The sequence below is a fragment of the Cutaneotrichosporon oleaginosum genome, assembly GCF_008065305.1.
Source record: "Cutaneotrichosporon oleaginosum strain ATCC 20508 chromosome Unknown ATCC20508_contig04, whole genome shotgun sequence".
Taxonomy (NCBI): Eukaryota; Fungi; Basidiomycota; class Tremellomycetes; order Trichosporonales; family Trichosporonaceae; genus Cutaneotrichosporon; species Cutaneotrichosporon oleaginosum.
This window is the reverse complement of record NW_027072173.1, coordinates 2,292,104-2,310,436: the sequence shown is the minus strand read 5'-3', so window position 1 is coordinate 2,310,436 and position 18,333 is coordinate 2,292,104. Positions and strand designations below refer to the sequence as shown.

General features: G+C 63.4%; 9 protein-coding genes across 9 annotated transcripts; 5 read left to right on the top strand and 4 right to left on the bottom strand.

Moving 5' to 3' along the window:
• Nucleotides 1-650: 650 nt before the first annotated feature.
• COLE_05353 (uncharacterized protein) lies at nt 651-3,011 on the bottom strand (the record flags this gene model as incomplete). Its single annotated transcript, XM_018423827.2, has 3 exons — nt 651-2,246; nt 2,281-2,402; nt 2,438-3,011. The coding sequence occupies 3 exons, from the start codon at nt 3,009-3,011 to the stop codon at nt 651-653; spliced, it is 2,292 nt and encodes a 763-aa protein (XP_018276990.1).
• Nucleotides 3,012-3,516: 505 nt separating this feature from the next.
• Nucleotides 3,517-6,471, top strand: COLE_05352 (uncharacterized protein; the record flags this gene model as incomplete). The annotated part of the gene is made up of 3 exons (XM_018426066.2): nt 3,517-4,297; nt 4,332-4,954; nt 4,990-6,471. The coding sequence occupies 3 exons, from the start codon at nt 3,517-3,519 to the stop codon at nt 6,469-6,471; spliced, it is 2,886 nt and encodes a 961-aa protein (XP_018276991.1).
• A 319-nt stretch (nt 6,472-6,790) lies between these two features.
• COLE_05351 (uncharacterized protein) lies at nt 6,791-7,697 on the bottom strand (the record flags this gene model as incomplete). The annotated part of the gene is made up of 4 exons (XM_018423828.2): nt 6,791-6,882; nt 6,985-7,116; nt 7,273-7,416; nt 7,601-7,697. 4 exons carry the CDS (start codon nt 7,695-7,697, stop codon nt 6,791-6,793), a joined length of 465 nt encoding a protein of 154 aa, XP_018276992.1.
• A 420-nt stretch (nt 7,698-8,117) lies between these two features.
• On the top strand, nt 8,118-8,769 carry COLE_05350 (uncharacterized protein; the record flags this gene model as incomplete). Its single annotated transcript, XM_018423829.2, has 6 exons — nt 8,118-8,189; nt 8,224-8,293; nt 8,332-8,394; nt 8,427-8,528; nt 8,572-8,661; nt 8,693-8,769. 6 exons carry the CDS (start codon nt 8,118-8,120, stop codon nt 8,767-8,769), a joined length of 474 nt encoding a protein of 157 aa, XP_018276993.1.
• A 109-nt stretch (nt 8,770-8,878) lies between these two features.
• COLE_05349 (uncharacterized protein) lies at nt 8,879-10,182 on the bottom strand (the record flags this gene model as incomplete). Its single annotated transcript, XM_018423830.2, has 3 exons — nt 8,879-9,136; nt 9,180-10,069; nt 10,101-10,182. 3 exons carry the CDS (start codon nt 10,180-10,182, stop codon nt 8,879-8,881), a joined length of 1,230 nt encoding a protein of 409 aa, XP_018276994.1.
• A 281-nt stretch (nt 10,183-10,463) lies between these two features.
• Nucleotides 10,464-11,680, top strand: COLE_05348 (uncharacterized protein; the record flags this gene model as incomplete). The annotated part of the gene is made up of 3 exons (XM_018423831.2): nt 10,464-10,708; nt 10,740-11,468; nt 11,503-11,680. The coding sequence occupies 3 exons, from the start codon at nt 10,464-10,466 to the stop codon at nt 11,678-11,680; spliced, it is 1,152 nt and encodes a 383-aa protein (XP_018276995.1).
• Nucleotides 11,681-12,624: 944 nt separating this feature from the next.
• COLE_05347 (uncharacterized protein) lies at nt 12,625-14,996 on the top strand (the record flags this gene model as incomplete). Its single annotated transcript, XM_018424857.1, has 4 exons — nt 12,625-12,718; nt 12,793-12,923; nt 12,960-13,021; nt 13,070-14,996. The coding sequence occupies 4 exons, from the start codon at nt 12,625-12,627 to the stop codon at nt 14,994-14,996; spliced, it is 2,214 nt and encodes a 737-aa protein (XP_018276996.1).
• A 764-nt stretch (nt 14,997-15,760) lies between these two features.
• Nucleotides 15,761-16,549, top strand: COLE_05346 (uncharacterized protein; the record flags this gene model as incomplete). The annotated part of the gene is made up of 1 exon (XM_018423832.2): nt 15,761-16,549. The coding sequence occupies one exon, from the start codon at nt 15,761-15,763 to the stop codon at nt 16,547-16,549; it is 789 nt and encodes a 262-aa protein (XP_018276997.1).
• A 735-nt stretch (nt 16,550-17,284) lies between these two features.
• On the bottom strand, nt 17,285-18,230 carry COLE_05345 (uncharacterized protein; the record flags this gene model as incomplete). The annotated part of the gene is made up of 4 exons (XM_018419564.2): nt 17,285-17,335; nt 17,367-17,462; nt 17,503-17,998; nt 18,031-18,230. 4 exons carry the CDS (start codon nt 18,228-18,230, stop codon nt 17,285-17,287), a joined length of 843 nt encoding a protein of 280 aa, XP_018276998.1.
• Nucleotides 18,231-18,333: the final 103 nt, after the last annotated feature.

Below are 18,333 nucleotides of genomic sequence, written 5' to 3'. Positions count from 1 at the left end.
CGCTGCGCGCCCTCCTCGCCTCGGTCCCCGCCCCCCTCCCCGCCGTGTCCCCCGCCCTCGCCCCCGCTGCGCCCTACTCCCTCTCTCCTTGCCCCTCCCCCTCTCCCTCCCCCTCCCCGCCCACGTACGTTGCCCCTTACCCCTCTCCCTCCCCGCCCACCCCGCCCACGCCCACCCCCTTACCCCCCACCACCACGAGCTGGCTCGAAGACGCCCTCGCGGACCGCGACGCCCTCCGCGCGTCCTGCGTCCGCCTGCGCGCGGACAACGCGGAGCTCGCAGCCCACAACGCCGCGCTCGAGGCGCGCCTCGCCGCCCTCGTCGCGCGCGCGGATGCGCTGCAGCGCATGCTGGCGCACGGCGAGTGCGCGTGCGGCGGGCGGCATGTGCCGCATTGCCGGTGTTGTGCGTTGCGGCGGGGCGGCAACAGCCCGTGGCCGGCGAGTGTGCGCGCTGAAGCGCAGAAGGCGGAGGTGCAAGCGCGAGGGATGCGGCGGCTGCGGCTTGGTCGTCGCGGATGTGGGCGCGAGGTCGACCCCGACGCTAGCGTCGTCTCGGAAACGGCGGGGGAGTTGGGGGACGTCAGCTGCGAAGTGGAGATGTACTAGTCGTGCGATGACGATATACCATACACCATGCATCTGTACAACCTATTTGGCCGCGGGGCGCGTCATGAGGTTGCGCACGTTGGAGGGGAGGAGGCGCGCCGCGTCCGCCGCGTCCATCTTCTTGAGCGACGCGAGCGGGTAGAACTTGGACAGCGCGACAAGCTCGAGCCGCAGCGCGCGCAGCCCGTCCTCGCCATCCGGCGTCGGCTCGGGCTTGGCGTCGCCGTTCGCCGCCTCCCCATGGCTCTCTCTTTTGACATCCCCCTCCAGCTTGATCCGCTTGACCAGCTTGGCGTCCTTGACGTCCAGTCCGTCCGCCCCGCGCTTCCCATTCGCATTGTGCTCGGACATGAACGCCATGGCGATGTCGCCGTCCCCGTCCAGCAAGCCAGCTTCCAGCTTCTCGCCCAGCTCGGCGCGCTCGCGCACCACGCGGTCAATCTCGTCGCTGACCCACTTCAGAGCCTTCTGCACGCCACCCTTACCGCCCACGCCTGTATGTCCAAAGTCTGCGGGCTCACGCAGCAGTGGTTGGAGATCGAGCGGGTTCTCCGCGCTCGTCAATCTGCGGAGCGCCAGACGGGCGTACGCTGCGCGCGCAGTCTCCGACAGCGACGCAGGATCGGTCGCAAGCGTGTTTGCCGTGTCGCGCGCAATACGCGAGAGGCGAGACTGCAGCACGCCCTCGTGCCACTTCTCTTCCACGTAGCTGGTGAGGTCGGCGTGTGTTTCAGGATCAGTCTTGATGCCCGCCATGAAGCGGCGCACGCTGGCCGCATACGCTTCTCCGCGGACGTCTCCGAGCGCAAGATCTGATAGGTAGCAGGAGGCGGGCTGACCCGCGTTGACGTCCACAAAGTTCTGAGCGGGCAGACCAGGGCGCGCACGCGGTGCGTCCGGGCGCAGGTGAGACGCAAGGAGCTCGACATCATCCTGTTCCGTAAAGTGCGGCATCGCTCGGCCTTCCGGAAGGGCCGCGAGGCGAGCTTTGCTGATGTCGGCGTTTACCTCGTCGAAGCGGCCCCACTGCAGATCGAGCCTCTTCATTTTCAGAGGGTTGGGCTTGAGTCGTGCTGCGCCCGGGAGGGGCGGCTGCCCCGTTGGCCCACCTGGCCCGTCCCAGTCCCACCACTCCTCCTCGCCCTCGCCCATCCCCACCCAGTCTGGCACCTCCGTCCATGAACTGGCCTTGCGCGTCCGCAAATGCTCGAACATATCGGCGGGGTCGTCCATCTCTGCGACGTCGAAGCTTCCATCGGGCAGCATGTCACGCCACTTGCCGGAGAACTTCTCACGACCACGGACCAGACGCTTAGCACGCACGCGACGGCCACCGGTCAGGTTCCAGCCGACAGCCTTGGCCTGGAGCGAGTTGGCAGGAAACTCGAGCATCACCTCAGGGATGAGATGCTCCGGCTTGATCTCCCGCCCGCGACGACCGGGAGTGGCGCGCTCAGAGTCGGGGAGGTGGGATGGCCGAGCCGAAGGGGAAAGTGAGGGCGTGGGGGTGAGAACTAGAGGGCGTGAGCGCTCGATGTGCTTCATGCCGTGCTTGAAGACCTTGTCGGCCTCGCGGTACGCGGCGGTACCGGGGAGGTTGAATGCGTGCGCCGCGGCGTGCATCCGGCGTGCATCGGCCTTCCGTCAGCGGTAATAAAGAACTCAAGCTCACCTCCAACTCCTCGATGCCGTGATATTCTCCAGAGTCGATCTTCCGCTGCATTGTGCCGAGGTCCATGGCGTTATCTGGCCCGCCGATGGTTTCAATGTAGCCTGGGTACTCGTCGACGTCGACTGCTGTCAGCTCTGACCCTAGCATGCAAACTCACCTGGCTCGAGGAAGAATCCGTATTCATCCTTGCGTCGCATCTCTGCAAGGATCTTGTTCGCCAGTTCACGGAAGGGCTTCTTGACCCGTTTCCACTGCTTACGTGTCGCAAAGGTCGTCATATCCTCGCTGCCCTCCCTCCACGGAGTCGCGGGCGTACTCGTGTCCATGGGAGTACCGTAGTCGGCGTTAGGTGATAGTGCCCATGAGGCGAGAGGGTCGTCGTCGTGCTCGAGCTTGACGGACGGGGAGCGGGCGCGGGGCGCAGGTGAAGCAACGTGCGGAGGGATCGCCGTGGGCATGGGCAACGTGTGCTTTCGTGGACGGCTGCGCTTGCGCTTCGGAGGCGCGCCCTCGGGCGTGCTCGCCTCGCTTGGGGTGCCGGAGATAGGCGTTGCGATGGAGAGAGGAGGCGCGTGTGCGGAGGAGGGTCCTTCCGAGGGCAGGCGCGAGGAGCTTGACTCTGCCGGAGTAGCATTACCGCTTCCATTCGCACGGTTTGTAGCTGGAGTCGGCGTCGAGGGGGCCGAGGGTCGTATTCCACCAAGGGTGAGCTTGAGCTTGATGGATGCCATGGTGGGAGGGTGATGATGGAAGTTGGGGGAAGGGAGAACGGGGGAGGAGAGAGGGAGTATGTCCCCCTTGCCGCGGGAGCGGAGGGGGGAGAATGGAGAGAGATGGAGGAGACTTGAGAGAGGGAGGAGAGGAGAAGAGAGACGCGATGAGGAGGCTTGTTGTGATGATGAGCGGGGTGGACGTCGAGGGTGGAGGCAGCTGGTGGCGCGAGGGGAGGAAGGCAAGGTGATTAATGCGGAGGCAGAAAATCAGCAACACGTTGCCACCGAGCGCTCAATGTTGGGCATTAGCTTCAGTTTGATTCCGCTAATCCACCAATCGTAATACCCAGTCTCCCGGCGACAGAACTGGGGAGTCGGGCCGATGCCGACAAGGCGTGGGGCAGCGGACCCTTGAAGCGCGTCACCCCTCCACCCTCCACTTGGCACTCACCATCTCGAGATCTCCTCGTCTCTCTCTTGTCTCCCTTCTCCCTCGTCCACAATCATCAGAGGAGCACTCACCATGAAGCTGCTCCTCCCAGCTCTCCTCCTCGCTCTAGGCGCTCACGCCGTCAAGCGCGAGGACTTCAAAGAGTGCGCGCAGACCTCGTTCTGTCGCCGTCTCCGTCCTCTCTCCAGCAAGTCTGAAGTAGCCGACTTCACCTCACCCTACTCGCTCGGCTCGCCTTCGCCCGCCGTCTCTCCTCACATTGGTACCCCGGCGAAGGACGCTGCCTGGACTTTTCCCCTCACATCGACGCTCTACCCCGACGTCGGCTTTGAACTACGCGTGGACGTCCTCGACGGCGACATCGCACAGGTTCGCGTCGACGAGGTCGGCTCGGCGTCCCCATGGCGCCGGTACAACGAGACGGCCAAGTGGGCGCTCCTCTCTCCCGAGCCGGCGCACGTTAGGGCCTCCATCACTACGAAGAAAGGCGTGAGCTCAATCAAGTATGGCACCGGGCTAGAACTACGGATCAACCACTCGCCCCTGCGCATTGCTATGCTGCGCGGTGGCACCGAGGAGATTGTGTTCAACGATCGAGGGCTCTTCCACATGGAGCACTTCCGCACTAAAGAGATTGCTATTGAGGAAGAGGAGGTCGTCAAGGCTGAGGACGGCGAGGAGGTCAAGACTGAAGAAGGAGCCGAGGTTACGACTGAGGAGCCTGTCGAAGTCAAGTCCGAGCCCGAGGAACAGAAGCCTTTCGAGGCGACCATCGACCGCTCCTGGTTTGAGACAGAGGATGGTGACTTGTTCGAGGAGCACTGGAAGCGATGGCGCGACTCCAAGCCCAAGGGTGAGTGGCCACCCCCAATCGATGCTGACAGCAGGCCCCGAGGCGTTCTCGCTCGACCTCACCTTCCCTCGCGCCAAGCACGTCTTTGGTCTCCCGGAGCATGCTTCTCCCCTCTCGCTGCCTGACACTATCGGCGAGGGCAGCTACTACTCTGAGCCATACCGTCTCTGGAACGTCGACATCTTCGAGTACGTCGCTGACAGCCCTATGGCATTGTACGGCGCCGTGCCGCTCCTCCACGCGCACAGTGCCCAGGGCACAGTAGGTGTGCTCAACCTCGTCGCGTCCGAGACGTGGGTTGATGTCGCCCACACCAAGGGCGTGCAGACGCACTGGATCTCGGAGAGTGGCATCATGGACCTACTCCTTCTCCCTGGTCCAAACCCAACTGCTCTTTTCGAGCAGTACGCCACCCTCACAGGCCCTGCGCAGATGCCACCTCAGTTTGCAACTGCGTACCACCAGTGCCGCTGGAACTACAACACTCAGGGCGAGGTGATTGAGGTCCAGGACCGCTTTGAGGAGGCAGACATGCCACTTGACGTAACCTGGCTTGACATCGAGTACGCCGACGAGCACCGTTACTTTGACTGGAACAAGAAGATGTTCCCGGATCCGGTTGCGATGCTTGACCAGGTCGCCAAGCTCGGGCGCAAGGTGAGGGCGTTTTCCTGGACTCTGGCTGACGACAGATGGTTGCTATCGTGGACCCGCACATCAAGCGTACTGACTCCTTCCGTGTCTACAAGGACTCGCTTGACCTCGATATCCTAATCAAGAAGGCCGACAACAACAACTTTGACGGCTGGTGCTGGCCTGGCTCATCCGTGTGGGTCGACTTCTTCAACCCGAAGTCGTGGGAGTGGTGGACGCGCATGTTTTCCTTCGAGACATGGGCGGACCAGACTAAGGCGCTGTTTGTGTGGAATGACATGAACGAGCCTTCCGTCTTTGACGGCCCGGAGATCACGATGCCCAAGGACAACATTCACGCCGGGGGTTGGGAGCACCGAGACGTGCACAACATCAACGGCATGCTGTTCCACAACCAGACGCAGCACGCGATCTCCGTTCGTGAGCCGACCAAGAAGCGTCCCTTTGTCCTTTCGCGCGCCTACTTTGCCGGCTCGCACCGGTACGGGGCGATCTGGACGGGCGACAATCTTGGCACGTGGGAGCACCTCGCTGGCGAGAGTGCCATGTTCCTCTCCAACTCGATTGCGGGTATGAGCTTCGTTGGCGCTGACATCGGCGGATTCTTCGGCAACCCCGGCACTGAAATGCTCGTGCGCTGGTACCAGGCCGGCGCGTTCATGCCGTTTATGCGCGCTCACGCGCACATCGACACGAAGCGCCGCGAGCCGTACCTGTACGACGAGCCCATCCGCTCGCACCTTCGTGACGCGCTGCGCCTGCGCTACACTCTCCTGCCGACGTGGTACAACGCGTTCCACGACGCGGCGACCAAGGGCTACCCCGTCATCTGGCCACAGTACGCCAAGTTCCCGGCCGACGAGTCCGGCGCCGCAGTCGATGACCAGTATTACGTTGGCGACTCCGGACTGCTCTTCAAGCCGGTCGTGGTTGAGGGCGCAACCACTACAGAAGTGTACCTTGCCGCCAACGAGCCGTACTACGACTACTTCAGTGCGCGGATGTGGCCTGCGCGCGCGAAGCCGCGCAACATCACGCTCGACACGCCGCTCGACAAGTTCCCGCTGCTAATTGAAGGCGGACACATCTTCCCCTCGCGCGAGCGCGTGCGCCGCGCCTCGTCCCTCATGGGCCAGGACCCCGTGACGCTCACCGTCGCGCTGGGGAAGAACGGCGCGCACGGGCAGCTGTACCTCGACGACGGCGAGACGTTCGCGTGGGAGCGCGGCGAGTTCGTGCACCGCGAGTTGGCGTACGCCGACGGCCGGTTGCGGAGCACGCAAAAGGTGCCGCACGACGCGCACAACGCCTTTGCGCGCTCCATCGCCGCCGTTGGCGTCGAGCGCGTGCGTGTCCTCGGCCTCAATAAGGCGCCGAGCAGCGTAACTGTCGCCGGGCGAGAGGTGCAGTTTGAGTGGGAAAAGGGGGCGCCGAAGGCCAAGGAGCCGCGCGCAGGCATCCTCACGATCAAGAACCCTGGCGTCAAGGTCGTCGACGACTGGGAGATCGTGATTGCCTAAGCGCAGCTTTGCATGGCGCCGAGGCGTCCCATCTTGCATGTAGACATAGAAAACGTGAACTTGACAATGCGCATGTGTGGGAAATTAGAGCGTTGAGCATCGAGGTCAGACGAGCAGAGATCAGCGCAGTTGCGTAGCTTTCACGACTGGGCAGTGAACGTGAAACCTGTGTCCTAGTGACGACGGAGAGGGGTTAGAAGGCTCCTGATGTTGGTGGCCACAGCGACTGCGCGACTGACTTGCACGGGCATCTCCTCACGCCACGATAACCCCTCACTCCTGCGCCTCACACGACACCAGAATCCATTTCCTCGCTATCTTACTGCTCCTCGCAGAAGGTCTTGTACGCCGCCTCGTCCATCAAGTCCTCGAGCTCGCGGGGCTCCGAGAGCTTGATCTTGGCAAGCCAGCCTGCGGTCAGTGAAGCTCCAGAATGACTGCCGAAGGTGAGAGCGGAGCAAACACTGCTCCGACTCGGTCGCACGGACGGCCCGCGTACGACTGATTACTCACCGCCAGTCTCGGCCTCCTTGTTCACGAGGCTCGGCGAGTCGCCAAGCGTCTCGTTGATCTCCTCGATCGTGCCCGAGACGGGGGCGTAGATGTCCGACGCAGCCTTGACAGACTCGACGCCGCCGATCGACTCTGGGTGTTAGCGACCTCCACCAGCGGTTGGGGGGCTCTTTCCGCCGCTATCGTTGCAGATGCGCCAAACCTCCCGTGCGTCACACCAAGTCCTCCGCACGGCGGCCGATGCTCCCCGCCCGACTTCCGCTCCTCACAACCGCGCCGCAAACTCACCGCCAGCCTCAATCTCCGAGCCGACCGAGGGAAGCTCGACGAAGACGACGTCCCCGAGCGCCTTTTGCGCGTACTCGGTGATGCCGATGGTCGCGACCTGGCCGTCGACCTGGACCCACTCGTGGTCCTCCGAGAACTTCTTGGCTGTGGTTAGTGGACGTGGGCATAATGGCGCGGAGCGCAAAGGGAAGGGAGGGGAGGGGAAGGGAGAAGAGAAGAGAGGGGGGAGGGGTGAGAAGCTCTTCGCCCGTCTCTCCACAAGCAAGGCATCTGTCGTCTCACACAGAGACTCGTTTCCGCCCGTCCACCCCCCTGTTCCGCTACTCACTCGAGGCGAAGCGCATGGCCATGCCGGCGCGGGCGACGACGGGGCGCGCGCGGAAAGCGACGGCGGCAGGGCGGGCGATGGCGCGGAAGGCGAGCATGCTGAGAGATGGAGTGGAGAAGTGGGTGAGTGAGAGATGAGAAGAGAGCGTTGAAGAAGAGACGGGAGCGGAGGCGGAGGTGGGCTTGGGATTGGATACATCGTATGACGCGTTTTCCAACGGCCGTAATACTTGGAAATTAGTCGGACCGAATAAGACGCCATTAGGATTAGGATTATGATTAGGATACAGTGGACGGCGTGGAATAAGGAATGATAAGCTCCCGTCTCTATTGGGTGAGCAGGCACGGGTGGAGGTCCGCCATTGCGGGGTCTCCGATATTACACGTGGCATTGCTCCCGGCTCAAGCCGACGGTGACGAGTGGATGCCGGCTGCGCCACTGGCAAGCTTGACTTCGGCTGCATCTCCAGCTCCCATCTCTCCATCTCCATCTCCATCTCCCGTTCCACGACATCACCATGACCTCTGTCGCCACAGATCTCCCATACGCCGCCGAAGCCGAGTGCTCGCTCAGCTACGACGAGCTCGAGGTGCGTCCTCCACCGCCGTGAGCGCTCACACCAGGTCTTGCGGAACCAGTACTACAAGGAAATCGAGAGCGGGCACGTCACCACCCAGTCCAAGTTCAACTACGGTATGTGAGCCGCGGACGCGCGGACGCGCTGACGCCAGGATGGGGCCTCGTCAAGTCGAATAGCGCGGATCTGCAGACCGAAGGTGTCAAGCTGCTGCAGGGTGAGTGGCACGTTGGCAGTGTCTGATGCCAGAAATCTACTCCGCGTCGCCGAGCCACCGCCGCGAGTGCTCATACTACATTGCTGTCGGGTACTACAAGCTGCGCAACTATACGTATGCGCGCAAGTTCAATGGTACGTTGCGTCGCCGAGGCGGTTAGACTGTGGTTGACACCAGACCTCCTCCTTGCCGTCGAACCGGAGAACATGCAGGCGCAGAGCTTGCGGCAGGTCATTGACCGTGCTGTCGCGCGTGACGGATACATCGGTATGTCGGGGGGAAGCAGCACTGACCCCAGGCATGGGCATTTTGGCGGGCGCAGCGGCGGTCACGGGCTTGGTGGCGACGGCGCTGATCAAGCGTGCGCGGAGGTAGTCTTGCATGTATCCTTTGTATCGCCGCGTCCTGCTGTAGATCAACGCCAGATTACCCTCGCATAGTACAGTCTACATTCTATGACCCTCGCCCCGCAGCGGCAACATCGCTACACCCGCCACATGAGGCTCACGCCCTCGTCGCCTGCGCTCATGATGAGCTGCGATGCGGGCAGGCCCGCGGGCGACGTCTCGCCCTCCAGCGCCGGCGCGACAACCACGCCGTTCACGACACCCGCGTGCCCCTTGTGGTGGCCCACGAGGGTGCCGTTGCGCACATCCCACGTCTTGAGCGTCCGGTCCGCCGACCCCGACGTCACGAGGTGGACATTCGGCGCTGGGTGGGGTGCAAGCGATGTGATGGGTTCCTGCTGTCAGAGCGACTCCAAATGCCATGCCCTGTCCACTCACATCATGCTGGAGCTCAGCGCGCACACGCCCCGTCGCACAGTCCCACACGAAGCCCTTGCCGTCCGTCGCGCCCGACACGAGTACGACGCCCTTCCCACCCCCGGCGCCGCCGAGGACGTCGACGAACGCGAGGGCCTCGATGCTCTCGCCGTCCGCGTGTCCCTCGAGCGTCCCCACAATCTCGCCTTTGGGCAAGCTCACGAGCTTGACCTTGCCCGCCGCGCTGCCGACGGCGGCCAACGAGCCGTTCGGGCTCACCGCGAGCGCGGTGATACCGTGCTCGGCGGGGTCGACCATGTCGCTGGACGAGTGGAACACGCCGAGCTTGAACATGGGAGCGGACGCGCTTGGGTTCCACAGGATAAGCGTCGAGTCAAGCGACGCGGTGAGGATCTGCCGCCCCAACGGCGGCGGGAACACGCCCGCCGTGACCGGCATCGTGTGGCCCGTAAGCACAGTCATCACGTCGCCCGACGGCAGCTGCCACAGCCACACATTGCTGTCTTCGCACCCGGCCGCGACGACAGGCCCCCGCGGATGCCAGTGCAGCCACTGCACCTCGCTGCCCGAGTCGAGCTCGGCGAGCGGCGCCCACGCGCCATAGTCGTCGCCCGTAGACGTCCGCTTCCACACCCGCACCTTGCCGTCCATGCCGCCCGTGGCGACCATCTCGCCGTCGTGGCTGAACTCGACGGCCACGACCGAGTCCGCATGCCCATCAAGCTTGATGGGCGCCCACGCGTCGCCGTTGATCGCCGCCCCGCTCTCCTCGGGCAGCGGCGCGAAAATGTACGCCATGTCGTCTTCGCCGCCCGACACCGCCAACGGCGGGTTCGGGAACCGCGGGTGAGGGTGCAGCGCAAAAATCGACTTCTGCGCTTCGTGGATGGCTGGCGTCAGCGCCGCTGTCAGACGACTCACAGCTCGCCCCGATCGAGTTGTCCTCGAGCTGGTCTTCGCCGATCTCCATCGTCTCGTCTTCTCCCGCATCCCCGTCGTCCATGTCGTCGTCGTCGTCCATCGGCTCGCCGCCGTCGTCTTCGACCACCTCGGCAATCTCCTCGTCGGCCAACAGCTCGTCCTCGAGCGCAGGGTTGTCGTTCTCGCGCGCGGCCTGCATGGTGGTCTGTGTAGATGTGTGTCATCACAAAATCTTGGACCTCCACTTCTTGGTCATCCAGAGATGTGGGACCGTGGGAAAGTATCTCGCGTGCACCTCCACTTCTCGAGATTTTGAACTCCGCCAGCTGTTGGCTTTCGGTAGACAACACTTACACAACAACCATGGGCAAGAAGCGCGCTGGACCGAGCGCGGCCATCGCACCCGCCGCGGGCAAGAAGATGACGTTTGGGGACGATGACGACTTTGACTATGCTGCCCCGTCGTCGCCTGGCATTCCTTCCGATGTCCCTTCGGACGATGAGGAGGAGCAGTCGGGCTCCGACTCAGACTCGGATGCCGCGCCCGAAGCGGTCGGCATGCGCGCCGGTGCTGCAGATGAGCGTAAGCGTGCAGCGGCTGAGGAAGAGTGAGTCTGCCCCGGAACGAGCTGACGACAGGGAGCGCAAGGCCAAGCGTGAGGCAGCTAAGCTCCGCGCAGCGCGAGTCGCTGAGGCCAAGGCGAAGAAACCGAGCAAGGAGAAGAGGAAACGGTCCGATCCAGAAAGCGAAGACAGCGAGGACAAGGATGACTCCGAGGCGGCGCGCTTGAGGCGGCGAATGGACGCGGCAATGGTGGCGGGCGAGGGCGACTCGCAAATGGAAGAGGAGGAGGAGGAATCGGACTTCGACGAGGATGGAGACGACGACTTCGATGCGCTCGAGGACGAGGACGAGGACGCCGAAGAAGATGAAGAAGAGGAGGAGGATGAGGCAGAGGAAGAAGAAGACGAAGAAGAAAGCGACGAGGAAGGCCTCTTCTCCCGCCCCGTTTCTTCCGCGCTCAAGAGCAAGATGGACGCGATGATGGCGGCGATGGAGGGACGCGCCATGGCGGCGGACCCCAAGTTTGCAGATGAGATGGCCTCGCGACGCAAGAAGGGCCCCGTGCTCGAAGTACCGGCGCTCAAGTCCAAGAAGGCCAAGTCGCAGTCTGTCGGCACCAAGACGACGTTCGACGACTTTGGCGAGCTCGACGCCGCGCCGCTGTCGGCGGACATGCTCGCCGCGGCCGACGCGCAACTCGCGACGGAGAAGTCCCAGGAGAAGACCAAGGGGGAGGAGCGGGCAAAGAAGCGCCGACGGAAGGGAGGCAAAGGAAAACAGGCGCCGACGGTTCGCGTGCTTGAGTGAGTCCCATGGAAAGAGAAGAGCTGACATCAGCGACCGCGCCGTGCACCTCCTCCCGCCAGTGCTTGCGGGCACTGCTCTCCCGCCTGTCGTGGGGCCACGAGAGCGCGTCGTCGCCGCGAACAAGGCCAAGCAGACGTTCTACAAGCGCGCAATGAAGGCGAGCGGCAAGATCCCGGGCAAGGGCGTTGTGGATGGGCGGAGGCGGTAGCGGGCGGATGTAGGCATGTAAGTATACCTCGACGGCGGAGCGGCGCCTGTATGGGGGCGCGAGAGTAGCCGGGTACGGCAGAGGAGGGTAGGAGACGCAAGGGGAAATCAAGTGGCTTGCTTTGCGCCGCCATTTCTCACCACTGCACGCCACTTACCGCTGACATTTCTCACTCACATTTACTTACGCAGGTGACATTCCACAGTGTCATTCCTCGCATCTCTTTCATGGCAATCTGCCTCCTCGCACACTTCAAATGGATCCCCCACTCATTGCTTATTACTTCCTACCATTCCTCTAGGTCACCGTCGCAAGCGGCAGACGCACAGCGTGCCTCAGGAGCCAGCAGCAGCCATCAGCTAGCGCGTCATAGATCTCTCGATCTCAACGGGGCGCTCTCACAGCAATCGACGCCCTTCGGCGTCCTCTCACTCTCTTTCCTGCCAATATAAGATGCTACACGTATCCCCTCCCACATCTACCCCCACCCCGCCCTTCTTCCTGCTCTTCTCGACGGACTTGCCCTCCGAGGACCCCTTCTCACTGCTGAACGCCCTCGACCTCGCCATCCCAACCAACCCCATATTATCGGACGACGGAAGCCCTCTGCCCTCCCCACAGTCACCGGACCTCCGGGATTCGAACTCTGACTTTGACCACCCAGCGGGCACTCCCTTGCTGCTTTCCCACTAGCAATACGATCTAACGCGCCGAGCCCTCAGCTATCCCAATCGCACAGAATCCATCCGTGTCTCCATACTGCTCAAACATCCTATAACCCCTATCCGCCAACACGATAAACCTACGTGGCAAGAGGCCACTTTTCCGCCCCTCACGTCGTTTCGTCACTCGACCGCAAGCCTCCGCGCTCCCTGTCCCCGTCATCCGCAGAGGTCAAGTCCCTCGGCTCATCGCCCTCCCCAGCAACTCACATCTACCCCCCCATGTCGAGCAAGACCAACATCCTGCCGAGCGAAGAGACACCCTTCAACCAGAGTCAGAACTGGAGTCCTATGGACCGCTACGACATCCAATACAGTGGGTATGCGTGGGGCTGATATTTCTGCTTGGCCACTGACCACCACTATGCTGTCGTGCACCACTCACCCCAGCCCCCGAGCGTGCCATGCGTCCCCGATCTGGAGTTGGCAACGTATTCCTCTTCATCCTCGCCATCTTCCTCCCGCCTGTCCCCGTGTTCATCAAGGCCGGATGTGGCTGTGACATTCTAGTCAACATCCTCGTGAGCCTGAGGCGTCGGCGTGCTATCTGACTTCAGCTTTGGGCGCTCTGCTGGATTCCTGGTGTGCTGCACTCGATGTTCATTATTGCGACGCGTCCGTAGTTTGGGTGTCTAAAGCCTTTTGTACACGTCTCGCCGAATGCAAGGATTATGAGTGGTATCGCCGCGCTTGATACTTTGCGTGAACCCGACCGTTCTCCGTGTGCACAGGAAGCCGCGCGGTCACGTGCCAAGATTTTTCACCTGACGTTGTCGATCATTTGCCACCCAACACCTCCATCTCACCCAGATACCCAGGCCACCAAGCACTACATCGACCCGCGCGGCCCACGCGCGATGCCTGTCGAGATTCAGACCCACGAAACAGCGGCTACCGGCGTCTCGAAAACGACAGACGATGCCAAGACCGAGCCTAATGGTGTCGGTCCGACATCGTCCTCCGTAACCACCGCGCCGTGTCAAGAAGACATTGACACGGCGCTGCGCCAGCGCGCCGAGATAACTGCCCGCCTCGCCGATTCGCCCTACGACCTCGTAGCGTACCTCGAGCGTGCCCGCGTGCACGCGACCCTGGGGTATCCCGACCTCGCAGCCGGGGACGCATACCGCGCGCTTCTGCTAGCAGATGAGGCGCGCACCGAGGGCTTCGAGTACCACGAAGAGGCCGCGGCCGCTCTAGCACCCTACGATGCGCCATCTGTGCTCGACGGCCTGCAGGGCGAGATGGCAGACCGCGGCGCGGCCGCCGCATACCGCCTTCTCACCCGCGCTCTGCTCGACGCCGGCTGCCTGTCGTCAGCAGCGACATTCCTCAAGCGCGGCCTGGACGCGTCGCCGAACGACACGGAGCTAGCCTCCCTGCGCGCCGCGCTCGAAGCGGCCGTCGCGAAGCGGATGCCCGCCCCACCAGCGGACATCTTCGCCCCCGATGTCCTTCCCGACACCACGCTCGTGCGCCGCGAAGTATACCCGTGGAACGAGCACGAGCCGGACCGCTTCTCGGCCGCGTCGCTCGCCGAGCTGAACGCGACGCTTCAGCGCTTTGCGCCCAAGTGCGCGGTGCAGGTCGCGACGCTCCCGGTGCTCTTGGACGGAGTGGCGCTGGGCACGACGTGCTCGCAGCTGGGCGTGTTCGCGACAGCGGACATTGCGCCCGGCGAAAAGGTGCTGGAAGAGTACTCGCTCCTCACCGCCAACAACCGGATGAAGGACAGCGTGTGCGACGCGTGCTCGTCCGAGCTGCCGCGCGACCGCGCGGGCGTCGTGCTGTGCGACGAGTGCTACGACACCGTGTTCTGCTCGGCGGCGTGTGCGGCGCACGCAGAGCGCTACCACCCGGCGGTGTGCGGCACGGGCGCGGACGAGATCGGCAAAGACCCCGCACCGCACGAAGCCGACGAGAGCCTTCATCTCCTGTTGCTCGCGCGCGTGCTCGCCCTCGCCGCGCAGGGCGACGTGCACCCCCTCGACGTGCCCGAAGTCAAGTATATTTGGGGCGACTTTACGCCACACCCCACCCTCCCGTGGAGCTTCAAGTACAATGTCGAGGTGCCGCTGCACATTTTGGAGACGATGGATGTGGACGTGTTCGCGGCGCCGCAGTACGATACGTGGGTCCTCAATACGTTGTACGCCAAGTTTAGGGGCACGGCGAGCGCGCGCAAGAACCCGCTCGACGGCAAGCCGGACGTCGCGGCCGTGCACCCGTACTGGTGTCTTGCGAACCACGATTGCGACCCCAACGTGTCGTGGGATTGGGCGGGGACGATCGTATTGACGGCGCGGGAGGAGCGCATGGCGCAACCGGCCGGCGTTAAGGCTGGCGAAGAAATCCTCAATCATTACTGCGATATCCGGCTGCCCGTTGCTGAAAGGCGGGAGTGGGCCAGCGGGCCCCTCGGCGGCTGGTGCATGTGTGCGCGGTGTAAGCGGGAGGCCAAGGAGGGGGAGTGGGCAGAGGAGGGGGGTGAGGGGCAGGGCGTGGAGGCGCAGCTGGAGGAGGAGGCCGCGCGGAAGCGCAACAAGGCTCCGCCACCGCCTGCTGTCAAGGTCGCCGTCGTGGAGGTGGCGTAGACAGTTTTGTATCAATGCATCTATAGACGATATTACTCTCCACAAGGTCTGAGGATGCCCGTCCTTGCGCGACTGGCAACTAGTGGCAAGCACCTTATCTAATTGTCTTAACGTTCGGTATTCTGCATCCCGGACCCACAACCTTCGCAAGAACGATACCGCATGAGGAAGCTTCTCCCGAACACCTACGCCAACGCTGTCTGAGCGGCCCCCCAGACTCAGTGCGCAACGTCGCAATCGTGCGCTCATGCCCGATGCCCAGCCAGCCAGCCAGATCGGACATGCCCTGACCCGGTGATTAGCGCTATCCGCCTCCGAGATTTCTGTAATCGCCGACCGCATCACGGCAGCTATCATGCGGGGAGGGCTGAGACTATAATCTGGCTTGGCATGCGCTGGGCTGCACTAGATCCGAAGAGTGACGCAGAGAGAACTCAACGAGTCCTCTGCCGCCACACCCCCACAGTCAAGCTCAGCGGGTAATCACATTTGCTTCCGCGCCGAGGCTGATGACCGGCGCCGTGCCGTCCGGTAAATGCAATTATCCAGGCCGGACATCGAGCACCAGCACAACTCAATGTAGACGTCTCCCGTCCTCCATCCCATCTCTCATCTCTTCTCGCAGATCAGGCCGCCGCCGCCGTCTCCGTCTCCGTCCGACGACATCCTCCGGCGCTCCTCCACGTCGCGAGGGCGGGCAGAGTAAATGCTTCTCCTTCCCCCACTAACAGCAGTGTCCCTGCACCGCCGCCCCGCCGCACAACATGTCCTCTGAGCTCGTCGTGCGCCAGTCCGAGGACTGGACGCGCGTGCTCGTCTCCTCCTATCCCTCCGGCGTGGACTGGGTCCTTGCCTTCTCTCGCGATGCGAGTGGCGTGAGCGCGGGCGAGCCGGCGGCTCTCGCGCTCCTGCGCGACGCGCACACGCTGCACCTCGAAGGACGCCTGGAGCCCAACAACGCGGCACACCTCGAGACGCTGTGCCGCCCGCACACCGTCCACATCAACAACGACTCGCGCGGCCCGCGCTCGTCGCTGGGCGCGCCGACGCTCGTGATATCGTGGCGCACCGCGTCCTCCTACGTCCTCCCCGACCTCCTTATCTCGTCCAACACCAACCGCCTCGTCGTGGCGATCAGCGACGCCGGTGGCCCCATCTCCCCCGCCAACCGCCGGTTTCTCCCCGCCCTGCCGACGCTCGATGTCGCCGACGTCGTCCTAGATTTCAGCCGGTGGGACTCCGCCGTCGTGGACCCGTTCGTCGCGCGCGCGCTGTACGCCGCGCTGGCTGGCCTCCTCGTCCGCGGCGTGCGCATCACCCTCGTCGACTTCGCCCGCGTCTTCGCATGCATGGCAGACGCATCGACCGAGATGCGCCCAACGCGCTGGACCGCCCTCCCCCGCCGCGCCGAAGACGCACTCAAGTTCCGCGTGCGCGAAGCCCTGCGCGCCCGCGCATCCCCGCGCCGCGCGAACGCGCGCGCACTCGAACTCGCCGTCCGTGAAACCCTCGGCGGCATCGCTGTCGTCGACACTCCCCCCGCCAAGTTGTGATCACCCTCGTCTGTAGCATGGCATGTACGTTTCTCAGAGCCCCAGGGCCTCTATCGCAGATATGCCGGCACCGGAATGTGGGGATGCCGACGTCTCCGGTTCTCCGGCACACGCCGAGAGTAGCATCTCCCTTGCTGTAAGACATTTCCTGTCATGGTTTTCCGTCTTCACCGGGCTGGCGCCGCGTATCGTACTATGAGCTACGATGCTGCGGCTAGCAGCTGTTACTGATGGCCAGTTGTTAGGAATTCCAGCGATGGCGGGGAACGACGTACGGTGAGGATGGGGCGCTTAGCAGATTCCCCTATGCTGGAACACATGCCACAGTTTAGGAGATCACGCGGAGAGGCCCAGGCCGTCTCTGACTCATGCTCCTAGGCTATGCCCTACGGCCTCGACGCGTGCATGTTCAAGGCGCTGTCAGAGTCCCCCGAAACAGTTGCATGTCAAGTTATTGTTTGTGTGGTTGATGCAGAAACGCGCAAGCTATACGAGACGGTGCAGATGCTATGACACTAGGCATGACCTCCTCTCACACACGCCACGTACTCGGTGTGGCCTATGGGCTACTACGCAACGTGGTACCCCGTTCTCATCCTCGTCTTCGACATCAGCAGCGCTGACCAATTTCCGCTGGGTGGTGCACTAAAGCATCACACAGTCCGCGCGGCGTCATGGGTGACACGCACGCCTGGGCAGAGCAAGCCCCGCACCCATGCACATCTTAGATGCATGCTATTCATCGGCCCATAAGTCCGACTCTCGTTCCTCATTGAGGCCGTCCAACTGCCATCAGCGACACCGGGCGCGTGCCTACCTCAGCCATGTCCTCCGGCGCAATCTCAAAGTCGAACACCTGAGCATTGGCCGCGATATGCTCTGGCACCGCGCTCTCGGGCGTGACAATGTGGTCCTGTAATCAGCCCCGCCTCCGTCCTCCCTCTCCCACTCACATGCTGTATCCCCCACCGAAGCACAACCTGCTCCGGACTCTGGCCATACTTCTCCGCCATTTTGGCAATCACAGAGTGCTCCACTCGCCCGCCCGCCTCAGCATACACCGCCGTCCCCATCTCCGCACACATCTCCACGACGTCCATCTTGCGCGCGAGCGGATGCACCGCGAGCCGGTTCACAGCCGGCATTGCCGCGCCAGGCCCGTCCTCCCCCGCGCGCCGCACCATCTCCACAACCTCGGCGAGGTGCAGCATGCCATACCCGCTGACGCCGACGGAGCGGGTAAGGCCCTTGCGGCGCGCCTCGACGAGCGTGATCCAGCCCTCGGCGCGCGCGTGTGGCCCCCCTTGCGATGAGAGGAGGGTGAGGTCGACGTAGGAGAGGGCGGCGCGGTCGAGCGCCGTCCGCAGCGACGGAGAGAGGTAGGTGAGGAATACGTCGGCGCGCGGGATGCCGCTGTCGCGCAGCGCGCGGCCGACGGCCGCGTCGGAGCTGTGCGTTAGTTAATAAAGGAGAGGGCGCACGTCTCCGACATCGCGATGTGGCGATAGCCCGCATCGAGCGCCGCGCGTGTCGCCGTGTACGCTTCGGCATCGCTCATCTTCGCCGTCCCAAGCCCGAGCTGGGGGATCGCGCAGCCGTCATTCATCTGTGTGAGCTGGGATGGGGCCGCGCGTACCATTATGCGGCGCGCGAGCGACGCGAGGGGCCTCGAGGCGCGCATTTTGAGGATGTTGAGAGTGCGGATTGAACTTTCGTCATGACGGTCGGCTGACCTCCACTTTTGGTCTCGATGGCTCTCCCGGCCGCTACAAGTTCCGATTCCC